This window comes from Bos mutus, chromosome 15 (genome assembly GCF_027580195.1).
Source record: "Bos mutus isolate GX-2022 chromosome 15, NWIPB_WYAK_1.1, whole genome shotgun sequence".
NCBI classification, from domain to species: domain Eukaryota; kingdom Metazoa; phylum Chordata; class Mammalia; order Artiodactyla; family Bovidae; genus Bos; species Bos mutus.
In genome coordinates, this window is record NC_091631.1 from 3,191,492 (window position 1) to 3,216,786 (window position 25,295).

At 64.5% G+C, this 25,295-nt stretch overlaps 1 protein-coding gene across 1 annotated transcript; it reads left to right on the top strand.

Moving 5' to 3' along the window:
- The first annotated feature begins 944 nt into the window (after positions 1-944).
- Positions 945-24,887, top strand: TNKS1BP1 (tankyrase 1 binding protein 1). Its single transcript, XM_070383322.1, is given in 15 exon segments — positions 945-1,073; positions 2,859-3,075; positions 4,075-4,182; positions 5,242-5,457; positions 5,460-5,871; positions 7,296-7,365; positions 11,508-12,278; positions 12,656-13,198; positions 15,341-17,358; positions 21,875-22,217; positions 22,396-22,546; positions 22,653-22,780; positions 23,410-23,564; positions 23,785-23,857; positions 24,482-24,887. Coding segments are annotated over 12 exon segments (4,962 nt in total). The 5' UTR covers positions 945-1,073; positions 2,859-3,075; positions 4,075-4,088; the 3' UTR covers positions 23,846-23,857; positions 24,482-24,887.
- The last annotated feature ends 408 nt before the right edge of the window (positions 24,888-25,295 follow it).

The following is a 25,295-nucleotide window of genomic DNA, read 5'->3' on the forward strand; positions in this document are numbered from 1 at the left end:
CAGGGTCTTGGAAGTCTTTCGATAATGGAATCAGGATTGACCAATCTTCCCCGCAAATGGGGGGAGGAATGGAAACTTGAGCCCGCAGAATTGGGGGGGAAGAGTGCTGTGTGTTGGGGTGGGGGTGGGGGTGTAGCCTGATAGGGGTTCGGGAAAGGGGTGGAGTATGTGTGAAGCCTTTCTTGTGGAGAAAAGGGGTATGCGGCATTGTTAGGCGGGGAGGAATTTATGTTGGGCGGGGCAGGCATGCCTGCTAAGCCGCTGCAGTCGAGTCCGACCCTCTGCGACCCTGTGTGGACTGCAGCCCGCCAGGCTCCTCTGTCCATGGGACTCTCCAGGCAGGGATGCTGGAGAGGGCTGCCGTGCCCCGCTCCAGGGGCCCTCCCTGACCAGGGATGTGCCACCTGGGAAGCGCGGGGGCAGGCGCCACAGGAGACGCGCGAGGGTCAGCGGTCATCCCCGCGGGCTGCAGACTGAGCCGGCGCGCGCGGAGAGCCCAGGGGCCGGCCTGTGGCTCTGGCCGTGGGGAAACCTCTCCCGCGCGGGCCCCGCAGGGCGGCAGCCCGCCCACCGCCCGGGCCCGGGCCGCCTCCTCTCTAGGCCGCCGTCTCGGTGGCCTTCCGCCCCAGCGCCGAGTTGCGTCAGCTTCGCGGGGGTCCGAACCGGGGCGGGCCCTCGTGGGCCGGGGACGGCTTTATTTGCATGCGCCCCGGCGAACTAGGCGGCGCGCGGACACTGGCGAGGCGCCCCAAAACTCTCGAGGCGCCCGGGGGCGGGGCCCGGCGGGATGTGGGCGGGCAGGGGCGGGGCCCGGCGGCCCCCGGGGCGGGGCGGGGGCGGGGCCAAGCGCCCCTGGGGCGGGGATAGAGGCGGGCTAGGGGCGGGGATAAGGGCAGGGCCCGCCGGGCTGTGGGCGGGGCCGTGGGCGGGCCCAGGGCGGCCCCGCCCGGACTCCTCCAGGCTCGGTCCCGCGGCTGCGGCGGCGGCGGCGGCGGCGGCGGCGGCGGCGGCGGCTGAGACTCACGACGGGGTGCGGAGCGCGGGCCTGGCGGAGCCGGACCTTGGAGGAGAGCGTGAGTGCGCGGGGGCGGCTCCAGGGCGGGGGCGAGGTACGGGGGCGGTGGGCGCTCTTGCGTCGAGACCGCGGCCGAGATTGGGGGCGGGGGGCGGTCACGAGGAAAGTTTGCACGGCCCGGGGGCCGGGGGGCTGGGGCGTGCGCGCGGGGGCGCAGGGCGCAGGGCCTGAAGCGCGTGCCGGCCGAGCCCGGGAGGGGGGCCGAAGCTGCAGGCGGAGCCCGCGGCGGGCGGAGCCGGCGGAGGGACCCTAGCCCCCTTCTCCCCGACTGGGCCCCCGCCCCCGGCACGCCCCCGGCCGCCGCAGCCCGCCCCCGCCCGGCGCGCGTCCCCGGGCCCCCGTCTGTCCGTCCGCCGGCTGCGCCCCATCCCGCGCGCGGGGCCTTCGCCGCCCCCTCCTCCAGCCTGCCGTCCCCTCCCCCCGGCAGCCGCGGCCCCCTGTGCCCGGAGCTCCCCGCCGGGCCCCTCCAGACGGCCCCTCGCCCCGGGCTCTCTCGTCTCGCAGTTGGCCCTCCCTCCTGCTGCAGTGTCCTCTCCGGCCCCGGCCCCGGCTGGCGGGAGATCTCAGGGTCGGCGGAGGCGGCCCTGCCTGCGGCGAGGCTTCTTTGGGCCTCCGCCCCGGGGCAGGAGCCGCCTGATGTCTCCCCTGTGCCCTCAGGGTCCAGCCGGTCTCTGGACTCTTAACGCATGGGGGATGCTCGGAGCCGCTGAGATTTTCACAGCTCTGCTCTCCGGCCCTGGTCACCCGGGTTTCCCGCTGGGCGTCTGAGCTGCTGAGACCCCGTCCTCAGTTGGCGGGGGAGGGCGAGCTCTCCCTCTTGTGTGCTACAGCTCCCCGCCCGGCTGAGCCTCCAGGTGAAAGGGTTTTTCGGTTCTGGACCAGCTGGTCTCCATTTCTAACCACCCACACCACGTATCCCTGGTAATAACGTTCAAGGACAAGGAAACAGTCTTGCGTTTTTTTTTTTAAATTTTATGTTTTCTGCCGCGTGCCCCTCCTCCACGCACACTCGGGCCGGCTGTGAATGTTACTCACCCACCCACAGTGCGCCTGCTGCACCGGACTTGGCTGACCGGACTTGCACGGGCCTGGATGTCTCTTTCCCTCCTGCCTAGTCCCTCCTATCCTGGGAACAAGCTGGGGCAGGGTCAGAAGTGAGAGGTTTTCCCGGAAGTTGGGCACCTGAGGTCCCTTCTTTGGATCTGATGCTGTCTTGCCAGACCAGCTGGAGTAGGTGACTCTGGGCAAGGCAGGGCTCCTTGCAGGTTGGAGAGGGTTGGGTTGTCCTCAGGGACCCCATGCATGCCAGGTGATAGGAAACATCGCTTTTCCTTTGGAACAGAGGGCCGCGGGGTCTATCAAGGAGGCAGGGCAGTGGTCATTCCGGGGGGCTCTTGAGGGTGGGATGGCGCTTCAGGATCCAGGATAGGACCTGAGGAGGTGGTGAAGTGTCTGAAGAACAGGTGACAAGACTGGGTTCTTCCGGAGACAAGGCATGGTCTGCGGTAGCCTGTGGTTGGGGGAGAGGACGAGATGGTTTCCAAGGGAAGCCTCCTAATAGGAGCTATCCTTTAATGGCCACTTAGTGGGTGCTGGGCACTGAGGTCAGCAGCTGCATGGATCATCTCATGTGAGCCTCTTTTTTTTTTCAGTTTTGGCCACACCTCCCAGCGTGTGGGACCTCAGTTCCCTGACCAGGGATTGAACGGGTGCCGCCTGCAGTGTGCGGTGGAAGCGAGGAGCCTTAACCGCTGTGTTGAGTCTCATTGTGTTCTTCATACAGGGAAACAGGTTTAGACCAGTGAGGAAAGTGCCTAAGGTCACAGAGCTGGAAGGCAGGAGATCCACCCAGCATTTGAATCCTGGTGGAGCAGACCCGGAGCTCCAGTTACAGGCCGAGAGGAGGGGCACCCGTTTGCTCTCGGCCATAGGCTTCTGTCACCTGGGTTAAAATCTCTTCCGCAGCCTCCCTCGAAAGCCCTCGGGTCAGGCCCAGGCTGGTGAGTGATGCCCAGGTAGCTGCTTCTGGTGGGCTGTGGACCCTCCCATGGTGATGGGCCCAGGAGGGGAGCCCTAGGGAGTTTTCCCCCCAAGCCACCCCGCCCCCCGGATGTTCTCTAGCCTGGTCTCATTCTCCCAGCCCCGGGCCTGGGCCGGCTCCTCCTTCCTCTTGGCGAGGCTCTGGAAATCCAGTGGGAGGCCATTGCTATGGCAACAGGACTAGGCCCTGACTTTACCTCATCAAATTCCGAGCCGAAGCCAAAGCGATTGAGAAATTAAAGGAAAAAAAAATGTATTCCAGATGTTTACTTTTTATTCCTTATTTTTCCGTGTTTGGATGAGACGGCTCTGGAGGAGGCGGGAGTCGGGGCAGGGACGTGCAGGGAGGAGGAGGACTGGGTGGGGGGGGGGAGCCGGGAGGGAACCACTCCCAGCGGCAGGCCGGGGAGCGGGAAGGGGAGGCCCGCGGGGCAGGCGGGTGGCGGGGCGGGGCCCAGGTTGGGGAGGAGCGGGTTTTTCCCGTCTCCCGCGAGGTGATTCACCGGGAGACTTCAGGCTTGGCAGCCTTCTTTCCCCGGCCCTCAGTCGATCCCGCGAGCGGGGGCCCCCTGACCCAAGGAGTGTGTGTGTCGGGGGGAGTGCCTTGGGAGTGGTAAGTGGGGTGCCCTGGACAGCTGGCTGGAGGAGGGAGCAGGGGGCGGCTCCTCGGACCTGCAGGACTTTAGGGTTAGGAGACGGACTTGGAGAGCCGACGCGGGGTGGGGGGGTGGCAGAGGGGAGGACGTGGCCGCCGGGGACCTCCCGTGACCTCCCCCAGCCCCCCTCCTGAAGCGCCCGCTTCCTGTCCCGCACCGGCCGCCAGACGTCGGCCGCCAGAAGTCGGAGACTCCCTCTCCAAGCGCGCTGCCAGCGCCCAGCTCTCTGGCCATCTCTCTGCTCTCCCTCTTTTCCTGGGTCTTCCGCCGCCCCCAGCTCACCCCTCTGCCCCCCACTCCCAGGTCTGCCGCATGTGATGCAAGTGTCTGCTCCCAGGGAAGGCGCAGCCATGGCCTCCCCAGCGCCCCGCGGGCCGGACGAGGAGCTGGTATCCACTGGGTCCGAGCGAGGTACCTGTGGGTGCGAGGTGGAGCGGGCTGGCTGGAAAGGGGGCCAGAGGCCCGAACCCCCGTTCGGTGTTGGGGGCCAGTGGGTGAAGGCTGACCCTGTTGGGGAGGGAGGGAGGAGTCTGAGGACAAGCGGGATGAGCCTGAGAGGTCCTGCACTCTGGTGGAGACCCTTCGGAACTGTCTGAGATCACAGCTCTCCAGCAGAGAACATGCTAACCTTGGAGAGGATGTAGATCAACCAACTTGTTTGACAGAGGAGGAAACTGAGGCCTGGGGGTGGGGGATGGGGAAGGGTGTGCACCTATGGGCTTGAACCCAGGCCTCCTGGCTCCCTGTTTAGACGCCTTTCTTGCACTGAGTGGAATGAGTGGGTGATAAAATATCCTATTAGCAGGGCTGTGGCCATGAGTAATTCAAGGTCTTTTATTTGGCATTGAAATGCCTTATATAGAAGGTATGTTTCTGGTCTTTTTTTTCCCTTCTGTAGCAGATTTCCTTCTGTTTGGCTTAGGTCAATAGTGAGTTTGCGTTCCTGGTCACACAGCGGATGGTGGTGGGGAGGTGGCCTGGGTGTGCCCCGGAGGAGGGGGGCAGCAGGGTGGCAGGGTAGGGAAGCTGAGCTGGGAGAACGAGTTTGCTGTGGATGTAGTTTAGCAGAGTGGCATGCTCGAGGGAAGGACCAGACTGGGGGAGATGGTGGGCTGACTGCCTGGTGTGGGCAGGCAGGTGTTCATTTATTAGCTTGTTTGCTCATCTGGTCATTCACTTGGTAAGAATGTGTGTTAGGTGTAAAGTGGGTACAGTGAGAAATAGCTGCCAGCTGGGCCCTTAAATGGCTTTTCACTTGTAAGGGTGACTGGCTAGACATTTTGGGAATTTGGAGATGAGGGAAAATGTTTCTGGGATGTGTTTGGAAAATCCAGGAAGCCTTCATGGAAGTGGTGACATTTGACTTGTACCTGGAAGGGTGTAGGAACATTCTGAGTCCATAGGGTGGGAGGTGAAGTTCTGCCTCCTGTTCTTCTGACATTGGCTCAACCAGCCCTTTCCTTTTGGTAGGTGACCCTCGGGCCAAACCCCCTGTCAAGCCCAAACCCCGAGCCCTGCCTGCCAAGCCAGCCCTGCCTGCCAAGCCCAGCCTGCTGGTGCCCATTGGGCCTCGGCCTCCCCGGGGTCCTCTGGCTGAATTGCCTTCTGCCCGGAAGATGAACATGCTGGCGGGACCCCAGCCCTACGGCGGCAACAAGCGGCCCCTTCCGTTTGCGCCAAGGTCTGCGGCGAGGCCCTGGCTGGCGGAGAAGCCACCCGGGAGCCTGGGAGAGAGGAGCCTGGGAAAGAAGAGACGCCCCCCTTGACCCCTCCGGCCCGATGCGCCGCCCCCGGGGGCGTGCGCAAGGCACCCCTTCCCTTCCGCCCAGCCTCGGAGCGCTTCGCTGCGCCCACCGTGGAGGAGATCCTGGCCAAGATGGACCAGCCCAGGAAGGAGGGCCTGGCTAGCCCCGACCGCCTCTGGGGCTCCCGCCTCACCTTCAACCACGACGGCAGCTCCAGATACGGTCCCAGGAGCTACGGCGTGGCCCCAGGCCCCAGGGACGACGCTGGGACCCTCTCCAAGGAATGGTCCCAGGAGGGGCCCGCGGGGTCTCCTGCCGACTGCCCTGAGGAGCCCAGCAAGACCCCCGAGCAGAGGTGAGGGGTGGGGGGCTGTGTGTCTGGTTGCAGCCAGCCTGGAGGACAGGGTGGGTGGTCTCCTGTGAGATGGTGGTCTTCCCTTGGAGGTTAGCTGTGTTGCGTGCGTGCGGGCCAACCCTGGACAGAGTCACGGACCATCCCCCCCCGCAGACCGAGTTAGTATGTGCTTTATTCTGTAGTCGTCCTCTGTACAGAGTCCATGTGTTTGTAGGAGAACTCAGATGTATAGCGTGGAAGTTTATTTTCAGTGCTTTTTTCATACTGAGAGCCAAACGCTGCCTCACTTAATCCACAGCCATCCTGTGTAGTGAAGGGAATATTAGGCCCATTTTAGAGATGAGGAAACTGAGGCTCAAAAGTGACTTCCCCTGGTCCCTTAGCAAGTGACAGACAGAGCTGGGGTTAGAATTAGGGTCTCTCTGATTCCAGTGTGTGCTCTTAACTGCTGGCCCGTCCTGTGGGTGCAGCGGTGTGCCAGGTGCTGGGGGGTGTGTGGGTGTGTGTGTATGTGTGTGGCACAGCCTGGCTGTGAAGAGAAGTCTGACGGGAGAGGAAAGCAGTGAACGCCCCTTGACGCCAGGCCAGTGGGTGTGAGCGCAAAGGCCGCACAGCTGGGTTGGAGACCGTTGCGTGTGGCATCCCCTTTCCCAGAGCCGGTGCCAGCGTGTCCTGGGGGCTCCTGACCTGGACGTGTCCCTGGGCCCTGGGGAGGAGGCTTGAGGGTCCCAGCTGCCTGGAATACCCTCAGGGCAGGGAGTGCCAGCTTGGGCCGGTTGCCCCCCAGGCCCCGTAGCTCTCTGGCCCCGCTGACACCGCTCCTGTTGCGGAGAAGGCCCTGCTGAGGTCTGAGCCGAGCTGGAGGCCCAGAGCCTCGCTCGCGTTGCCTGCCAGCCTCTCCTGGGAGTGTGGGCGTCTGAGGCCTCCTGTCCCCCCTGGGCTCCCAGGGGGCCCGCCCTGTCCAGGCTGGGTTCCGCTCGCCTTCTCTTTTGCTCCCAGCCTGGCTTGAAAGGAGCAACCTCGACCTTGCAAAATCCCTCTGGTTGTCTTCCTCCCCCTGCAGTTCTCCAGAAGCGTTGGCTGGGGAGGGGCCAGCTGCCCTGGCCCGGAGAACCTTAACCCCTCAAGGGCTCTGGGGCTTGGTGGTCTTACTAGGAGCCCCGAGGGCTCTGGGGCCCCGCAGGCTCTTCCCAGAGGGGTTGGGGGGAGCTTACCCCGTGACATGCAGGTGGGACACACCCGCTGCCTCTGGGGTGCTCTCTCTGGGAGCCACCAGGGTCTTTGTCCCCTGGGAGGACGTGCCCTGGCGGGGTGCATGTCGGGTTCTGTTCTGGTCATCGGGTAGACCCCTGATCACCTTCCTTCTCCACCAGCCTCAGGCTTCTCTGATCTGTGCCTCCGTCTCCCTTCTTTCTCCCTCACAGGAAATCCCCCTCGGACCTAACCTTCAACGGGGACCTGGCCCAGCCGGCCGTGTCTGAGCCCACGACCGACGTGAGTTCCCCACCCGATGACGCAGTCTCTGAGCTGGAAGGGTCTCGTTTGTGCCTCTCCCACCGCCCTCAGTTTAGCTGGGGAAACAGAGGCTGTGGAGGAGGTTTACGTGACTTGCCCCAGGACTTATATTTCTCAACTTCCAGGCCACCCTGGCTAAGTGTGGCTGAGGCCCTGAGGCTCCTACAGTGTCCAGGATGACTGCCCTGGACGGCCTATTGTCTGCTGGGCAACCTCGGGGGGGCGGGGGGATTGACTGACGTAACCCCGGTCATAACTCTGGCCCAGTAGGCCCCTCAGGTCCCACGCAAGAGGTGCGCATGCCAGGGCTTGAGGTGCCAAATAACTTGCCCAGGGGCTAAAGGCAGGATTTGAGTCCAGCACGGTCCCTGGCCAGGTCTGCTCTCTCGCAGAAGAGGGGAAGTAACGTTTCACAGGGGTCTCCTGTTACAGCCCCTCTGCTCACGGTGTGCTTGGGGCGGACAGTCTGTGTTCCTGAGTAAATGACGCGAAGGGTGGTCTGTCTTGCTCCAAGAGCCCCTGCTAGCTGGAGGCTGTCCCGTCCGGCAGGGAGAGAGACATGAGTGTGTGCATTTGTCCAAACGTATTTATCGAGCATCCACTGTGATCCCGGTGCTGCGGAGACAGCCACGAGCAAAGTATCCACAGTCCCCCTGCTCCCAGGGAAGCGTGTGTCCGTTGCTCAGTCGTGTCTGACTCTTTGCGACCCCGTGGACTGTAGCCCACCAGGCTCTTCTGTCCATGGAGTTCTCTGGGCAGGCATATCGGAGCGGGTAGCCGTTCCCGTCTCTCGGGGAGCTTCCTGACCCAGGGATCGAACCCAGGTCTTCTGCCTTGTAGGCAGATTCTTTACTGTCTGAGCCAGGAGGGAAGCCCTTGCTCCCGCTGAACGCGCCTTCTAATGCAGGAAGGCAGACTCCAACACCGGGAGCCCTGTGAACCGGCAGACAGGTAGAGCGTCAGACAGGCCCCCGGGATACCTACCTGCACGGGTCCTGGGGCGAGGGTGACGGGCATTTCTTGCCAGGAAACGGGGGATGGGGTGAGCTCTAGGATGTTTGGGGAACAGCCTTTTTGGCAGAGGGAGCTGCAGCTACAAAGGACGTGGGCTCCACCCAGCGAGGAGACTGGGGTGTCTGGGTCACAGAGACAGCAGAGCTGGGTGGCGATGGGCCACTCGGGGGAGCGCTGGCTTGCAGGAGGGAAAGAGGCTATTGAGGGGCTGGAGGAGAGGCATGACCTTGCTCCATTTGCAAGGAGTCTCCCTGCCCAAGATCTTGGCCAGGGGCCAAGGGCAGCGGCAGGGGCCAGTCGGGGCTCTTGGGGTCACCCCGGTGAGAGACGATGGTGCTTTGGATCCTGGAGGCAGTCCCTGGGGGAGACGGTGGGCGGGCGGGGGGGGCCTCTGGTGTGAAGGTGGAGGGAACGGGACTTGCAGGCAGGCTGATCTGCCGGGAGTGAGTGGAGAGTGAAGGGCGCCACTGGGGGTCTGTGGCCCAAGTGGTCGGGAGGTTACCCTTTACAGAGAAGGGGACCAGAGGAGCTTGCTTCTGGATCTGTTGAGTTGGAGACGCCTCGTCCAACGGGGTCTGAGGGGGTCAGTGGGGTGTTTGAGTCCGGAGCTGCAGGGACGTGAGGTGTGGGAGGGAGACGGAGGCCTGGCAGAGGAGCCCAGGAGACGCAGGAAGGAGCGGAGGTGAGGGAGGGAACCCTGCTGGTGTGGAGCACAGGAGCTGCCCGGGCTGGGGGAGGCACTGGAGCGGGTGGTCAAGGGGCGCCCCTGAGAATTGGGGGTTGCAAGGGGGTTCTTGGCTGCACTTGGCTAGAGTGGCAGGGTGGCAAAGTGAAGAAGGGAGCCCGTTTTGGGGGGGCTCAGCGGAGGCTGGGCCCAAGGCGTTGAGGTAAGAGGTGCTGAACGCAGAGCCCGGGTTTAAGGAAGGGGTGTAGCTGGAGGGATGGGAGGGGTGGACAGCAGCATGTGTGTGTGTTTTTTAAGCCAGAAGAAATGAGAGCAGTTTGTGTGCTGATGGAAACGGTCCAGTGGAGAAGGAAGAAAATCTGTGATGCTGGACACAGAAAGGAGGCTTGGCCTGAGCTCTGAGCAGGGACGGCTCTCGTGCTGGCGGCGGGCCGTGGGGTGCCTGGGTGGGGGTCTCTGAGTCCTCGGGGAGGGATAGCAAGGCCCTCAGCCTGGAGAGCCTGGGTGAGGCGGGGAGGTTTGAGGACGGACTGGACCGGGTGGGAAAGCTGGGAGGTGGGGGTGCGTGGAAGGGGGATGTCGTCGGATTGCTAGGTGTTCGGGGCCCAGCTGAGCCCAGGGCAGCTGCGGCTGCAGGGAACCCACCATCCCAGCACCTACCGTCTCAGCGGCGGGCTTGTCTCCAGCTGCCCCGGTGCAGCCTGGAGCTGGGGCAGAGCTGTATTGTATCAGGTTAAACTGGGGTGAGGGAGGGAATACAGGGAGCTGTGTGAACACAGGGGTGGAGGAGAGAGGGGAGTCGAGTCGGGATGGGGAGAAGGGAGGAGACTGAGTGACCGCGCTTCTCAGACGGGCAGAGGGGAGGGAGAGGGGGCACTGGATGGACGGGGATGGACACGGGTCAGCAGGTCACCTAGACGTGACGCTCTGGGAGGCTCTGGCTGAGGACCAGGTCTAGGGTGGACCCTCAGAGAGGTGGCTTCCAGGGAAGTCGAGGAGAGGTGGTCAGGGAGCGGAGCCAGGACGCTGGATGGGTCAGTCGTGGGGCTTCGGGAACCCCTGTGAGCTCTTTACCAGGGGCAGCGCTCTGGAGAGTGGTGGTGGTCCTGGAGCTCTGCTCTGGGGGCAGAGGGGTCTTGAGGGGTCTGTCCTGGGCTCTTGGAGGAGGGTTCCTGGGGGGCGTGGTTTAAGGGCACAGGCTCTAAATTAACCTGGTTTGCAGAGACTGTGCAGGCTGGAAGGATCGGAGGGTGGCCTTGATGCGGAAGCAGGACGCCCCCCTGCCCAGGCCCAGGGGTCAGGTGGTGATGGGGCAGACGACCCCCCATGGGAGAAGGCGGGGGGCGTGACCTCTGGGGAGGGCAGAGGTCAGATAGAGCAAGACTCAGGTCACGGCCTGGGGCAGGCCGGTGCAGGGGTGAAGGGGGGCCAAATGCTGGGGGTCCCAGGGCCCCAGAGTGTCCGTTCTTCCCCTGTGCTGTTCACAGCAGCCGGGTGTGCAGATCTTGCTCAATCTTCTCCTGACCGCCAGGTGGACATTGTTGACCTGGCCCTGGGGTGCAGGTGGGGACGCGGGGGGTCGGGGAGACCCTGCGTGGGAAGGTGTCCAGCTGACGGGGGAGGTGCCAGTGTCTCCGACCAGCGCTTTCATGGCCCCCGGGGCTTCTGGCCTGAATCCCGGATCCCGCTGCCCCTCAGGCGGAGCTGGGACCATGGATGCTCAGAGCAGGGGGTGTGAGTTGCTCCCGGAAACTGGTCTGAAGCTGCGCTGGGCCTGGTGGAGTCCCACCCTGAGGCCGCACACCCAGACAGCCAGACTCTCTAGTTTTCCTTTTGCCTTTCCTTTACAAAGCCAGTTTTAAAAACGTGTATTTTATTTGTTTATGTATTCGGTTGCACTGGGTCACACGGGATCTTTGATCTTTACTGTAGCTCACGTGATCTCCAGTTGTGGCATGCACACTTTTAGTTTCCACACTTGGGATCTAGTTCCCTGGCCAGGGATCGAACCCGGGACCCCCCACACTGGGAGCGTGGAATCTTAGCCCCTGGGCCACCAGGGAAGCGCACAAAGCCAGTGTTCTTGACTCGTGACCCTTGGACCCTTAGGAACTCCTCACATGAGCTTTGGGCTTGGGGGATGTGGGTGGGCGTGGTCTGAGTGATCCCCTGGGAATAGAGCGCTGTGCATTTCGTGGGGGGAGGGCCACACGGGAGGGGTCTGGGACCCTAGCAGTCTCGGACGCCTGAGGTCATTCTGGAGCTTCTATCGGTTGTCCTGGGGGGCTGTCCCCCCGAGCCCCGGTTCCCCCCGTGGAGTGAGAGTGTCAGGCAGCCCGCCGCTGACCTGGGGTCTCTTGGGGGTAGGCAGGGGCCTCCCCAAGCCGGCGGAGCAGTGACAGCTACTGACTTTGTCTTGCAGGTTCTCAAGGTTCCCTGGGTGACCCCCGGTCCAGGCCCCACCTTGGAGAATGGAGGCGCCCCTGGCCCGGGTCTCCCTGCTGAAGCCTTGGGTTCGGGCCCCGAGTCTCCTCGCTCTGACTCCCTCGAGCGGGGCTCTCCCCCCCGACCCCACCGTCCAGAGGCCCAGAGCACTGCTGCTCCTGGGCCTCCCTCCCTGCCCGCTGAGACTCTGGGCTCCCCGGCTGCGGGCCCCCCCGAGGAAGGCTCCCACCACCCACCCGCGAGCTCAGCCGTGGCAGCCTCGGAGGCCCCCAGACCCGGCAGCCCCCCGGTGCGGGAGCTCGCGGTGCACCCCAGCCCCGAGCGGTCCCCAGCCACAGCACCCCAGCCCCTGATGGCAGCGGGTGAGCTGCCAGACGTGCCTCGGACGTTTGCATCCGGGGACGGGGCGGCCCCGGGGGATGAGGACTGCCCTGCCGGCGGCCTGGCCCAGCGGCGGTTTTCTGAAGGCGTGCTGCGGCCTCCCGGCCCAGACCGAGAGCAGCTGGGGGGCTCGCTGGCCACCCTGCCCCAGGCCCCGGGGGGCCTGTCCGCCCTGGACCACCCCTTGGGGAGCGGGACTGAGTCCAGCTGGAGCTTGTCTCAGTCCTTTGAATGGACCTTCCCCACGCGGCCTGCAGGCCTTGGGGTGTGGCGGCTGGACTCCCCGCCGCCCTCCCCCATCACCGAGGCCGCGGAGGCTGCAGAGGCCGCAGAGGCTGGAAACGGGGCCGTGTCCGCCCGTGAGGAGGCCGGAAACTGGGCTGCGTCCACCTGCGAGGAGGCGGAGGTGAGGCTGCAGAGGCCAGAGATGGGGCCGCCTCCACCCGGGAGGAGCCTGGAGGCGGGGCTGCATCCCCCCGGGAGGAGGCCGGAGGCTGGGCCACATCCACCAGGGAGGAGCCCGGAGATGGGGCCGCGTATGCCCGCGAGGAGGCCGGAGGAGGGGCCGCGTTCACCTGCGAGGACCCCGGAGACTGGGCTGCGTCAGCCTGTGAGGAGGCCGGAAGTGGGGCTGTGGAGGCTGCGGAGGTCAGAGACAGGGCCGCGTCCACCAGGGAGGAGGCCGGAGGCGGGGCCACGTCCATCCACGAGGAGGCTGGGGACTGGCCCTCGTCCACCCGGGAGGAAGGCGTGTCTCAGCGAGGGTCAGGGGCCCCGTCGGCTGCAGAGGGACCAGGAAGACCTGCTTCTCGGGGGCCGGGGGACAACCCGAGCTCTTCCCCGAGCCGGATGGGCAGTGGGGCGGACTATCCTCTGGAGTCCTCACCAACAGCAGGGCACCCACCTGCACCAGCCTTGCCGCAGGTGGAGACACACGGGGAACGGGAGCCCCCTCCGCCCACCCGGGAGGCCGCCCTGCGCGTCCTGGAGCCGGTCCTGGGGCAGGAGCAGCCAGCGCCCCCAGACCAGCCCTGCGTCCTGTTCGTCGACGCCCCCGAGCCTGGGCAGGCGCTGTCTGCCGAGGAGGACCCCGTGGCCCTGGCCCTGGCCGAGACCACCCGATCCAGGACAGCTGTTCAAGATCCCTGCCGGGCATCCCCCGAGCCCGCGGGGCCCGAGAGTGGCTCCCAGTGGCTGGATGACCTGCTGGCCTCGCCCCCGCCCAGCACACGGCGCAGCGCCCCGTCTGAGCTGAAGGGCGCTCCGCCCCCCAGCGCCTGCTCCGAGGTGAGGGGGGCCCTGGGCGGGGTTTGGAACGGAAGTCAAGGGCTTTTGGGGGCCTCTTGTTTCAACACGGATGCCTTGTGTTGAGAGTTTGGGATCCAGCCGTGAGCAGGCACCTCTGCCCCCGCCCCTGCCCTGGAGGTCCGTACCGTCTGCTCCGCTGGCGGAGCAGAGAGTGTGGGCTGCTACTTAGAGTCTAGTCTGAGTCCGCATCTGACCCCGGCTTCCACCAGCTGAGTGGTCTCGGTAACGTACCCAGACGTCCAAGCTTCAGAGCCCTTTCACAACGATGACATTTGCCTCATAGACTTAGGGGCTTCCCTTGTGGCACTGCTAGTTAAAAATCTGCCTGCCAGTGTGGGAGACAGAGGTTCAATCCCTGGGTCGGGAAGATCCCCTGGAGGAGGGCATGGCAACCCACTCCAGTACTCTTGTCTGGAAAATTCCATGGATGGAGGAGCCTGGTAGGCTGCAGTCCGTGCGGCCGCAGAGTCGGACAGGACTGAGCGACCGAGGACACTTAGGCTTGTGTTGTGGGCAAGACAGAAGTGGAAAGCGCTGGATGCAGGGCTTGGCACCCTTGAGCGTTCGGTCCGTGAGGACTGGTGGTTTCATGAAGGGCACCAACAGAGCCAGTTAGACGTGCGTCCTGGACCCAGACGGCCGAGTTGCTGTCTTGGCCCTGTTCCTGGCCCAAGTGTGAGCTTGAACACGTGACTTTCCTGCCCGCACCTCAGTTTCTGCGTCTGTAAAATGGGGAGAATGGTGCTGGGCTCTACCTCGCAGGGTGATGGCTGCAGTGCCTGTGAACTACTCAGACTAGCGCCCATCACAAGTGCTTGGGAGTGTTGGATCTTGCGAGTGTTCTTACTGTGAAGTTCAGATTTGCTTTCGTCGAGGCCCAGAGGAGGCGGAGCCTTGTGCAAAGGTTACCCAGTAAGCTGGCAGCCGGGCTAGGGCCAGAGCACCGATTCCAGGGCCAGTGCCCTTTCTCCTACCGGGCTGCCCAGTAGTCTCAGGGATGGGATCCAGGTGGCGATAGAAACGTACTTTTAGGGGCGGGGCTGGGAGGAGGGAGGAGCCGGGGGCCTCTGGGCGGGGCCTGGGGGACGAGCAGGAAGGAGTTAAGGCCGCTGGGCTCGCGCGGTAGGTGTGTCCGTCCGCGGTAGGTGTGTCCGTCCCGGGATGCGGTGACTCAACTGGCTCCCGGGCGGGGCCGCTGAGAACTGCAGCTGCTGTACAGGGAGGGGGGCCAGGGCTGTTGGACAGGTCCGGGCGGGCGAGGGGAGCGGCCCAGCCCCGTCCCGGCACTCGCCGCGCCCAGTGGGCTCCGGGGCGGGCGGGGACTGGAGGCCGGGACCATGGCCGGGCCTGGGGACCGGGAGCCCAGCGTGTCGGTCCTGGAGAGGCTGCTGGCCAACGCCGCGCTGCGGGACGAGGCCGGCCGGCTCCGCAGCCCCGAGCCCAGGGCTCCCCCGGCCGCACGAGTGAGTCAGGGAGTTCCGGACGGGGTGGGGAGCCCGGAGCCCTGGTTGGGTCTTCTCCCTGAACCAGAGGAGGCCGTCCCTTTGGGGCTGGCGGTGAGGACCCAGAGACCTTCGCAGGGCGGCCCCTGGCAGGAGGGAGCTTCCCTTGGGGTCAGGGCTGGGGGTTCACGCGGGCTGGAAGGGTGAAGGGTGTCCTGGGGAGCTTGCCTTGGAAAGGGGCGGCTGTGGAGGGGCGCAGGGTCTTGAGCGCTCCTCGCTGAGGGCATGCCCGCCCCCACGACCCCGGATAGACCCCTCTGCCAGGCAGCCCTGCTCCTGGCGTTTCGCCAGGTGTTGCCCAAGGGCAGTAAACAGGACTTCGGGATTTACCGCCGAGGCCCCAGGGGGTGCTGGGACCTCTGCTGAGCCTTCGGCTTCAGTGATTCCATTTAACTCTCTCGTCCTACCCCCTGCCGTAGTAACTGACCTCACTGAACGATGGGGACCCCAGGGACCCAGAGTGCTTAAGTGATTTGCCCAAGGTCACACAGCCCGCATCCAAACCCAGGCTCTCCGAAGCCAGAGTTGGGCCCTAGGCAGCGCTGACTCTCGCTCCGGACCGATTGCCACCCTGACTAATTTTAAGTCCCGTTTGTGTCTCTCTCTCTCTTATTCCCAGGGACTCCTCGGCTGGGCCCAGAAAGACCTGCAGAGTGAATTTGGAATTGCAGGAGGCCCACATCCTGGCGGTTTCCGGCCTTCCACCTGGTCCCAGGATGCTTCTCGGGACTACAGCCTGGGAGTTGCAAGCCCTCGAGGGGACCCAGGCCTCGGAGAGAGGGACTGGGCCAGCGAGTGTGGGCATGGAGTTGGGGAGGGGGGCCCTGGGGAATGGGCTGGCAGGTGTGCCCTCGACTGCGAGGAGGGCGAGGTCGGCGGCCAAGACGGCCGTGGAGCGGGGGCCCCAGGGGGCCTCGGCACCCAGGACCGGGCGATCGGGAAGCCTAGCGCTCCGCAAAGCCACGAGGTGGACCTTCAGCACTGGGAGTTCGGGAAGAGGGATTCCCAGGGCACCTACTCCAGCCGGGACGCAGAGCTCCAGGACCAGGAGTTTGGGAAGAGGGATTCCCAGGGCACCTACTCCAGCCGGGATGCAGAGCTCCAGGACCAGGAGTTCGGGAAGAGGGATTCTCTGGGAACCTACAGCGGTCGGGACGCAAGCCTTCAGGACTGGGACTTTGGGAAGAGAGATGCCTTGGGCGCCTACGCGAGCCGGGATGAAGAAGGGCAGGGTCCAGAATCAGGGCAGAAGGACCCCCTCGGTAGGTACAGCAGCAGCCAGGACGCAGGGCAGCAGGACCCGGGGTTCAGAAGGAGCGACTTCGGCAGGAGCGCCTGGGTGCCGGACTACAGCGGCGGCCTCACTCGGGACTTCGGAGCCAGAGCCCTGAGCGCCGGGTTCAGCCTCGAGGAGGCCCAGCGGCAGGACACGGAGTTTGAGAAGAAGACCCCGGGCCGAGTGAGCCCCGGGGTGGCTGGCAGGGACGCGGGCTGGCCCGAGACCACTGAGGCGGGGAGCGTGTTCTCTGCCAGCGGCTCCCAGCTGCAGGACGGGGATCCGGGGCAGAGGGACCCCAGCGGCTGGCAAGGCGGCGCTGACTCCCGGGAGGTTGGGGGCCCGCAGGCGGGGGGCGCCCGGAGCCCAGGGGAAGCTGACAGGGAGGGGGCAGAGCGGGGCTGGGCCGGAGACTTCGGCCTCGGTGTGGGCGCCCAGCCAGAGTTGGCCTTCGGCCCGGGGCAGCGGGGTTGGGGCAGTGGCTTCTGCGCGGAGGCCGCGGAGCAGAGCCCCCAGTTTGGGATAATCGGTGACGACAGGGCGGGTGGGGCCAGCCTGAGCACTTGTGGCCAGCTGGGAGGCGGCCCCTTCCTGCCCCCTGAGGGGGCCGTGGGCTGGACTGACCAGCTGGGCCTCTGGAACCTGGAGGTGTCCAGCTGTGTGCGTGCTGGCAGCTCGAGCGAAGCCAGGGAGGATGGCGTGGGACAGACCGGCTGGGCAGACCACGCGGGCGTGACCGATGCAGGGCTAGTCCGCCGTTCGCAGAGTGGAGGGGCGGAGGCCCCCGGGAGGCTCGGAGTCGGGGACCAGGACTGGCCTTCTGAGGTTGGAGGCCCCAGCCAGACCAGAGAGGGTGGCGTGGGGCAGACTGACTGGTCAGGCGCGGAGGCGGGAGAGTTCCTTAAATCGAGGGAGCGCGGAGTGGGTCAGGCAGACTGGACGCCTGAGCCGAGAGACCGAGAGCTCGGGCCTGGTGGGGTGGACTGGGGCGACAGTCTAGGCCTGAGGCATCTGGAGGTGCCCTGTGAGCTAGACTCAGAGACTTCTCAGGGGCCGCGGGGTCGCAGGCTGGACCAGGTGGACTGGGCCCAGGACTCGGAGCTCCGGAACGTGGAGCTCCCGGCTGAAGCCAGGGAGTGTGGCGTGGGGGACGTCAGCCAGCCCCTGGAACCAGGTGTGGGGAATGATGACCTCTCAGCTCTCGGCTTGGAGGCCCGAGGCTCCTCGGAGGCCAGGGAGCTCGGGGTCGGCGAGATGAGTGGGCCGGATGCCGAGGACGGAGACCCCTTCCTGCCGCTCGTTGTCATCTGCCCGGAGGAGGACGGATCCGGGCTTCAGGAGTCCCCGGCCTTCGGACCCAGGTAAGGGAGCCACACCCCAGGGTCGGAGGGCGTGACAGCCCCTGGAAGCGGCCCCCTTTCTGCCTGGGGTGGAAGCTGCTCTTCCACCAAAATGTCTAGTATTCAGAGAACTGCGATGGTTCGGAGTGTGAATTTTTCTTTATTTACTTCTTAAATTGAGCACTGACACACACACAGGTGAGTTTCTTTTTTTGAAGCGATGACTGTGGTGGTTGAGGTGTGGTTTTTGCAGCATGACTGTGTGTGTGCTGGAGGAAGCACCCTGTGCGGGATGGTTTCTGGCTTCGGATGCTGCCGGCTTGGGGGGCGAGGCCTGGCATGATCCTGGGCTGGGCAGGTCCAGCGTGGAGCGGGCGGCGGCGCTCATGTCTGCCAGAGGGGAGGACCTCCGTGCTTCTTGCCTGCCCTGTCTTAAGGCTCCCAAGGGCAAGGCTTCCCTGGTGGTCCTGTGTTTAGGACTCTGCGCTTTGACTGCTTGTGGGCCCGAGTTCAGTCCCTGGTCAGTCGGGGGACTGAGATCCTGCACGTGGACCGTGCAGCGCGGCCAATAAATAAAAAACAGCCACACCAGCAGAGAATAAACCCTGGTTCAAAAGGGAACCTGAAGGACACTGGGACCTGGTATCTGGTCCGGTGACCTTTTGGCCTCCACACCCAGGGTGGCTGAAAAAGAACTTTCCAAAAAAAACACACAGTTTTATGAGTCGACCGTAGTCTGACTCTGAAATTTTTCTGTTGTAAAACCAACTGGGGCGATGTCTCACCCCACTTAAGGCTGCTTAAAAGGCATGTTTATTTTGCCGTCACTTCTGTTGAGATCAGGTTTAATTCTCTTGACTTGAGTCGCAGGTCTGACCTTTGCCAGATCTGGGTGGAGGGGGGTGCGTCTCACGTGTTGTGAAGAGGAGACAGGAGGGGGTGCTGGGTGGAAGCTGTGTTCGCAGTGGAGGAGGGGGTGCTGGTAGCTGGGGGGCTGGAGGTACCAGGAAGGCTCTAGAGGGGACTTGGGTGTCTGAGGTGTCGGGAGAGGCATTGGGGGCTGAGGACAGGGCGGGGGAGGGGAAGGGGAGGTGGGCAGAGCCTGGGGCCAGGGTGAGGCCCTGGGGGGCATTCTGGGCTCGGCTGCTGCGGGGAGCTGGAGGGGCACTGGCTGGGGCAAAGCCTGCAGGGACGGGCGTAAGTGACCGGACCTCTGTGAGCTGTCACTTTCTGGGTGCGGGGAGAGCGTAGGCCGCCCGAGGTTGCCCCCGAGTCCTCTTCCCAGGATGCTCAGAACTCCACCATCCCGCACACCTCCCCTCTGTGATCTTCACACCTGCCCTGTGAAGCAGGAAAGGGTTTTTTTTTATCACCTCCAATTTGCAGGCCGAGTGGTATGACCCACTTAAGGTCACTGAGTCAGCAGTGCCACTTTCCGACTTCTGGGTCTTAAATGCCTTCAAGGCTTTTGGACTTGCAGGCAGTGGGACCCACCGCCCTCCACGTGTTTCTGAAGGTGGGGAGTGGGGAGAGAGTCTCCCCTGTTAAGGATGGAGAGAGAACTTTCCAAAAGTTCTGGCTGGGGGACTGGGTTGGGGAAGGGGCAGGGTTCTGGCAGAGAAGCTCAGCTGTGTGACCTCTGGCCTCCGTCGCACCTTGAAAACGCCCAGCTTTTTGGGCCGTGTTGTACATTTGGCAAACACCGTGTACTCAGTGGACATACGGCGGACTTAGAAAGTAGGGCTCTCAGCACCAAAAATACAGCAGTAATGGAGACCTGTTTACCTTTCTCCAGGGCAGTGTTTCTCGAGCTTATTTGATTAATATCCACAGGACTGGCGTTCTAAGCTTCTGACTCGGGGAAATTCTACACTCGGGAAAGTTGCTCTCTGGAGGAAGCTTTGTAGGTTCTCCCGGTAACGAAAAGTCCTCGAGGACAGCTCAGAGCCCCTGGCTTTGGGCCCGTCCGCCAGGTTTGGGGCCTGGTTCTGCCACCACCTCCATGAGCCTGGGCAGGGCCCGTCTCTGCTCTGGCTTCCCGCCTGTGACGAGTGGGCATCATTGACTCCCAGCACCCCTGGGGGCCTTTGGGCTGGGGGTCCGTGTGCAGGGAGTGTCAGAGCTGCAGACGCGTGGTCAGCCCTGGCCAGGTGCTCACCGCCAGTATTGACACCTGCTTGGCAGATGTAGACAGTTGTGGGGCCTTGGGGGACGTTTCTGGCCATCGTCCTGCGTGGGACGGAGGCCCCCCGGCTGGTGGCCATTGGCTGGACTGCTGTCCGAACAGTTGGGCGAGAGCGGCGTGGGCGTTCGGCGTGTCCCTCCCGTGTCTTGGGCTCCTTGTCCTGAGGGGAGAAGCACTCCTGGGCCCCCCGAGAGCTGCTGCACTGCCCCCTCTCCTGCCCCAGCCCCCAGGCCCCGGGATACAGCAGCCTCCCAGCCACCTGGGGGGGTCTTCGTGGGCTGGGAGAGGACCTTCATGGGTTTCTGAGGGCTGGCCCCCTCGTTCTGTGAGCAGGGGAAGCAGCCCCAGAGAGGCAGCGCGGCTTTCTCAAGGGCCCACAGCTTGTGAACGCTGCTCCTTGGCATTCCCTCGGGCCCCTGCATGTGGTTGGCATTCTCTTCCTGTCTCTCTGGGGTCAAGGTCAGCTGCTGCTCGTATATACACATCTTTCCAGCTTCAGTCCCGACCGCTCTCATTTTGGGTCTTGGAGCCTTGAGCACAAGGAAACGAGTCTGTTACACGTGGACCTCCGTGTTTGTCCCTGGAATGGTCCTGGGGATGGTGTTGGATCAAGTCCTGGCCCTCGGGATCCTCAGAGTCCTGACGGGCAAGGGGCAGAGCTGGTGTCAGTTGAGACGAGCCCTCACTCCGGGCACCTGGTACAGACAGTGGGGCGGGATGTGTGCTCCCCCCCACCCCTCTGCAGGGCCTCCCCCAAGGCCCATGGGCTGCGGGTGTGCCGGGTCCCCTCTGGCGTGGCCGTCTTCGCCCACCCATCTGCGGGTCCACAGCCCCTTGGCCCCGGCCTGCCCCCAGCCTCCCCTCTGCCCCCAGCCTCCCCTCTACCTCACCTGGAAAGGCTGGTGGGCGCAGCTGCCCGGGGAGGCTACCCCTCCCTCCCTCCCTCCAGGGGCCTCCTGTGTCAGCAGCCTGGGGAAGGACAGACTGACACGTGCTCCCCTGCTCTCCCTGCTTCTGGCCTGGCACTGACTCACCTGCTTCACGCTCTTCCCCTCCAGCCCGGGATCCTAGCTCCCAGGCCCTGCCCGCCTTCCCCACGCCCATGTGCATGGGGTGTGTGTGAGAGCTGTGTGTGTCTGTGTGTGTCTGAGGTGTGGCTCTGTGGTGCTTCTCTGTCTCTCCCACGCCGTGTGCAGTGTGTGTGTACACTGTGTGCAGGGTATGTGTGTGTGTGTGTCTCGGGTGTGGCTCTGCGGTGCTTGTGTGTGTGTGTGTGCGTGTCTGTGTGTTGGCTGTGGCTCTGTGGTGCTTGTGCCGGTGTGTGGAAGGAGTGACTGGTGAACGGTGCCCACCTCCCGCAGGAGACGGGCCGTGTGTGTGTGCAGGTGTGTCTGTCTCAGGGGCAGGCAGGCAGCTGGGCCACACACCCGCTCCCCGGTGCAGAGCGTGAGCTGCTGAGCATGCCTTGCGTGCCGGATGGTACGGGTCCTGTCTCGAGGGCGCAGCGGGCAGAAGACGCAGTTCAGGGACAAGGTGGCGTCCCTGCCCACCGGCAGACGTCAGCTCTGTCCCAGGCCCTGGCCCCCGTGGGGATGCAGGTGGCTGTGTCCCCGAGTTGCTTGCTGATGGGCTGTGGGGACAGAGCACCTGGATTTGCAGTGGGGCTGGCAGCTCGCGCCCAGGGTGTGCAGGGCGGGGGAGTGGGCCCGGGGGCCCGCCAGGGGGAATCCAGGCTGACTGAGAGCGCGGGGGTGCCTGCCGGGCAGAAGCAGCTTGTCCAGGCGCGCCATCGGGTACACGTCGGGTACGCGGCCGTCCGCAAGGCCCGTGTGTTCAGAGGCATGCGCAGAGAGGGCTGAGCTGGAGGGCCAGGGCTGAGAGGCCGGCTCGGCAGGCGGACCGCATCCCGGGAGGATCCACAGCATTGGCAGCGGTAGGATCGCGTTGGTGGGCACGCCCACCGCGCTGCTCTGTGCGAGATGTTCAGTCTCACTCGCGCCTGCAGAGACTCTGTACTTAGAAGACCCTAAGGCTCTTGGGGTCCCCCACGCGCGGCTCTGTGCAAGGTGTTCAGAGCCTCACTCTCTGCCACCGGTGACCCCGTAGTTAGCAGACCCCTTGGGGGTGAAGGGACTCCCCCATCGTCTCAGGAAACGGGGAGCCTGGCATTTGAACACGCCGGGCTGGCCCAGCTCGCTCCCTGCGTGCAGTCCATGGGGAGGCGTGGACGGGCCGCAGGAAAACAGGCCGAGAAAGGCGCTCTGTGGGTGGGGGTAGGGGGCGGGGTGGGGGGAGGGGTGTGGGCGGGCCCCGCGGCCCCGCATGACCTCAGTCTCTGCTCTGTCCCCGCAGCCCTGGTGATCACCCGGCCCGCTCCCCACCCACGGGCTCCCAAGGCCAGCCGGGTGAGAGGCTGGCTGCCCACAGCCCCGAGGCCACGGCCCCGCGGGAGTCGGCATTTCTGGGGTCCAGGGCCCCGTCGGAGGAGGAAGGGGCCGCAGCAGGTGCGGACCGAGTGGAGCCCCGGGAGCCCGGCCAGGACCCCCTGCCTTCCTGGAGGCCACAGCCGGACGGGGAGGCCAGCTGGACAGACGCGGTCCACAGCACCCGGGATGCCACAGGGGCCAGTCAGGGCGAGCAGACCCCGCAGGGGCCGCCGACCAGCACCCCCAGCCAGGATTTCTCCTTCATCGAGGTCAGTGGGTGGGCTCCTGTCGGGGTGGGGGTGGAAGGGGGTGTGTAGGTGCTGTAGCTCGGGTCTCACCCCAGGACCTCCCTCTTGGCGGGGCGGTCTCAGCCCGAGGGGGCGGGAAGCTGGGATGAGGCAGCTCTGCGAAGGTCATGGCAGTGGTCTGTACCCCCATCCCCCACAGGACACTGAGATCCTCGACAGCGCCATGTACCGGAGCCGTGCCAACCTGGGGCGCAAGCGTGGGCACCGCGCCCCGGCCATCCGGCCCGGGGGCACGCTGGGCCTGTCGGAGGCTGCAGCGTCGGACGCAAGGCTGTTCCAAGACTCCACGGGTAGGGCCGGGCTGTCCTGACGACCTCCATGTCGCTGTCCTGTGGGCAGTGGGCGGGGGGTCTGGGGTTGCCGCCCCGTGCTGAGCCCCTGCCCGGGCCCTTGCAGAGCCACGGGCTTCACAGACGCCGTCCTCGGACGAGGAGGTGGTCGAGGAGCCTCAGAACCGCCGGACACGGGTGACCAAGGGCCTGAAAGTCAGCCTGTTCCCTGGCCTGAGCCCGTCGGCCCTGAAGGTACCCTCTGGCCGTACCGCCCCCTGGCGTCCAGCCTGCCCTCCGTCCGTTTGTCTGTCCGTCTAAGCCCCGAAACCCTGTCCGTCCTCTGTGCCTGCTGTGCTCGTGGTGGGCGCGAGGCGGGATGGAGGGAAGAACACAGAGGGTCTGGGTCCCAGAACCCCACGGGCTGGCAGGGCTACAGTGGTGCAGCGGGGTGGAGGTTCAGGTGTCCCTGGGGGTACGGCAGGGGTGAGCCGCACAGAGGGAGGTGGGAGGCTGGGTGCGGGACTCGGGGAGGCCTCCGGTCACAGCTTCGAGGCACTAGCAGGCGTGTAGTGTTTGCGGTGGGGAGATGTTGCAGGCAGAGGGCGCAGGGAGTGCAGACCCTGGGGGCGTCCCTGCTGGCTCCGTCCAGCCCACTCGGGCTAGATTCAGGTCAGCAGTGTCTCCCTGAGGGCCTGTGGGGTGGCAGGCACAGCCTGCCCTCGGGGAAGGTCATCGCTAAGCAACTTCCCCTCCCCGGGGTAAGAGGGCTGTGGAGGGCATTCAGGCCTGGGCCAGGGACGCCATGCCCTGGGGAGAAGGCCTGGCCCTCCCTGCCCACGCCGGCCCCGCTGACGTCCGTCTGTGCTCCGGCTTCCTCTCAGGCCAAGCTGCGCTCGCGGAACCGCTCGGCTGACGAGGGGGAGCCCTCAGAGGGCAAGGCGGGCCAGAAGGAGTCGATGCAGCGCTCCAAGTCCTGCAAGGTCCCCGGGCTGGGCAAGCCCCACGCGCTCCCGCCCAAGCCAGACAAGTCCTCAGGGTAGGTGATCTACGTGCCAGGAACTACCCATCTCGGCCTTAAGAGGAAAACCCTGCTTTACAGGGAGACAGAGGCTTGGAGAGGGTATCATGCTGCGGGTCGGCACTCTTCAGCTGGTGCCAGGGTGCTGGTCTCTGCGGCCAAGCCTGACGCCACCCCTCTTGGCCAGGGGCGGGGGGCGTTTCTGACTCCCTTCCGACTTCTGCTCCCTGCCCTGTAGGTCAGAAGGATCATCACCCAACTGGCTGCAAGCCCTGAAATTGAAGAAGAAGAAGGTCTAAGAAGTCGTTGAGGTGCGGGCAGGAGCTAGGCTTGGCCTGTCTAGGGTTGGGGGCTGGTTCAGGGCTGCTGGGGCCCCTTCCCCAGAGGCCTCCGGAGGCCCCAGACCTGCTTTTATGGCCCTCATCTGCGAGGCTGGAGGAGGGATAGGCTAGCCACTCCAGTATTCTTAGGCTTCCCTGGTGGCTTAGCTGATAAAGAATTGCCTGCAATTGGGAGACCTGGGTTCCATCCCTGGGTTGGGAAGACCTCCTGGAAGGAAATGGCTACCCACTCCAGTATTCTTGCCTGGAGAATCCCGTGGACAGAGGAGCCTGGCGGGCTGCAGTCCATAGGATCGCAAAGAGTCGGATACAACTGAGCCACTAACACTCCGAGGCTGGGAGCAGACACTAAGGCCAAGCTCCAGAGTCCTGGGTCCCTTGGCTTGGGGACGTCCACCCCGCCTTCCTCCTAGGGCTCAAGGATGCTGGCCTGCCCTTCTGGTCTGGCACCCCTGGGGGGCACTCACTAGGCTGGAGGTCCCCAGCAGGGCCTTCCTCATGCTGGGCCTCGCAGAGGGGCGCCTGGGCAGGGAGGTGAAATGTCCCCTCTGCCCCCCTGTCCCCATCCAACCTCTTCTCTTCCCTCTGTTGCAGGTCCTTCCCATCTGGCAGTCTCAGGCAGTGCCCGTCCCTGTGGGGTCCCTGGCGGGGAGACGGCTGAGCCTCCCCGGCCACAGCCCCTGCCCGTGCGCCTCTGGGGCGTTGGGGGAGGCCCCGATATGCACTTTGTATCAGCGTCCCAGCTCCCCTGCACCGCCCCTCCCCGCCGGTCTTCCACGGCGTTGGTCCCTCGTCCCGCCTCCCTCTCTGCTTCCTCTTGCAGCCCCCCTTGGGTTTTCTTTTGATACCAGTTTATAGCCTTTTTTATAAAAGCCTTTGATTTTTGTAACGGGCGGAGCCCAGCCCCACCCCACGTCTCCCTCCGCCCTGCCAGGGGCCCCACAGAAACCAATAACGTTTTGCCACTTGAAACAATAAAGTTTTTTGGGAATTGGTGCTGCCCCGGTTGTGGTGTGTGGTTGTGGTGTGTCCCCATTGGAGGCCAAACCCGGGAGGTGCCAGCTCTCGCCCTGCCCAGCTTGGAGCCTGCACTGACACCCAGCCTGTCTCTTCCCTAGCACTCCCTGGGCTCAGGGACCTGGAGGAGGATGTCTTGGTTACAGTAGGCTGATTCCTGATTCGGACAAACCCCAAATCTACATAGCTTAACACACAAAGGTTTCTTTTCCAATCATAGTCCCATCTGGGGTGGGTTAACTGTCAAATTACATTAATAGCCCTCACACTCCCTAAAGATAAATACCAAAAGGTTTAAGAACCTCCGGTGGATGGGATGATTTCCCAGTTCAGCTTTGGTTCAGGTAATTCTGTTTGGCCTCCGTCCTCCCTGGAGGCTCAGATGGTAAAG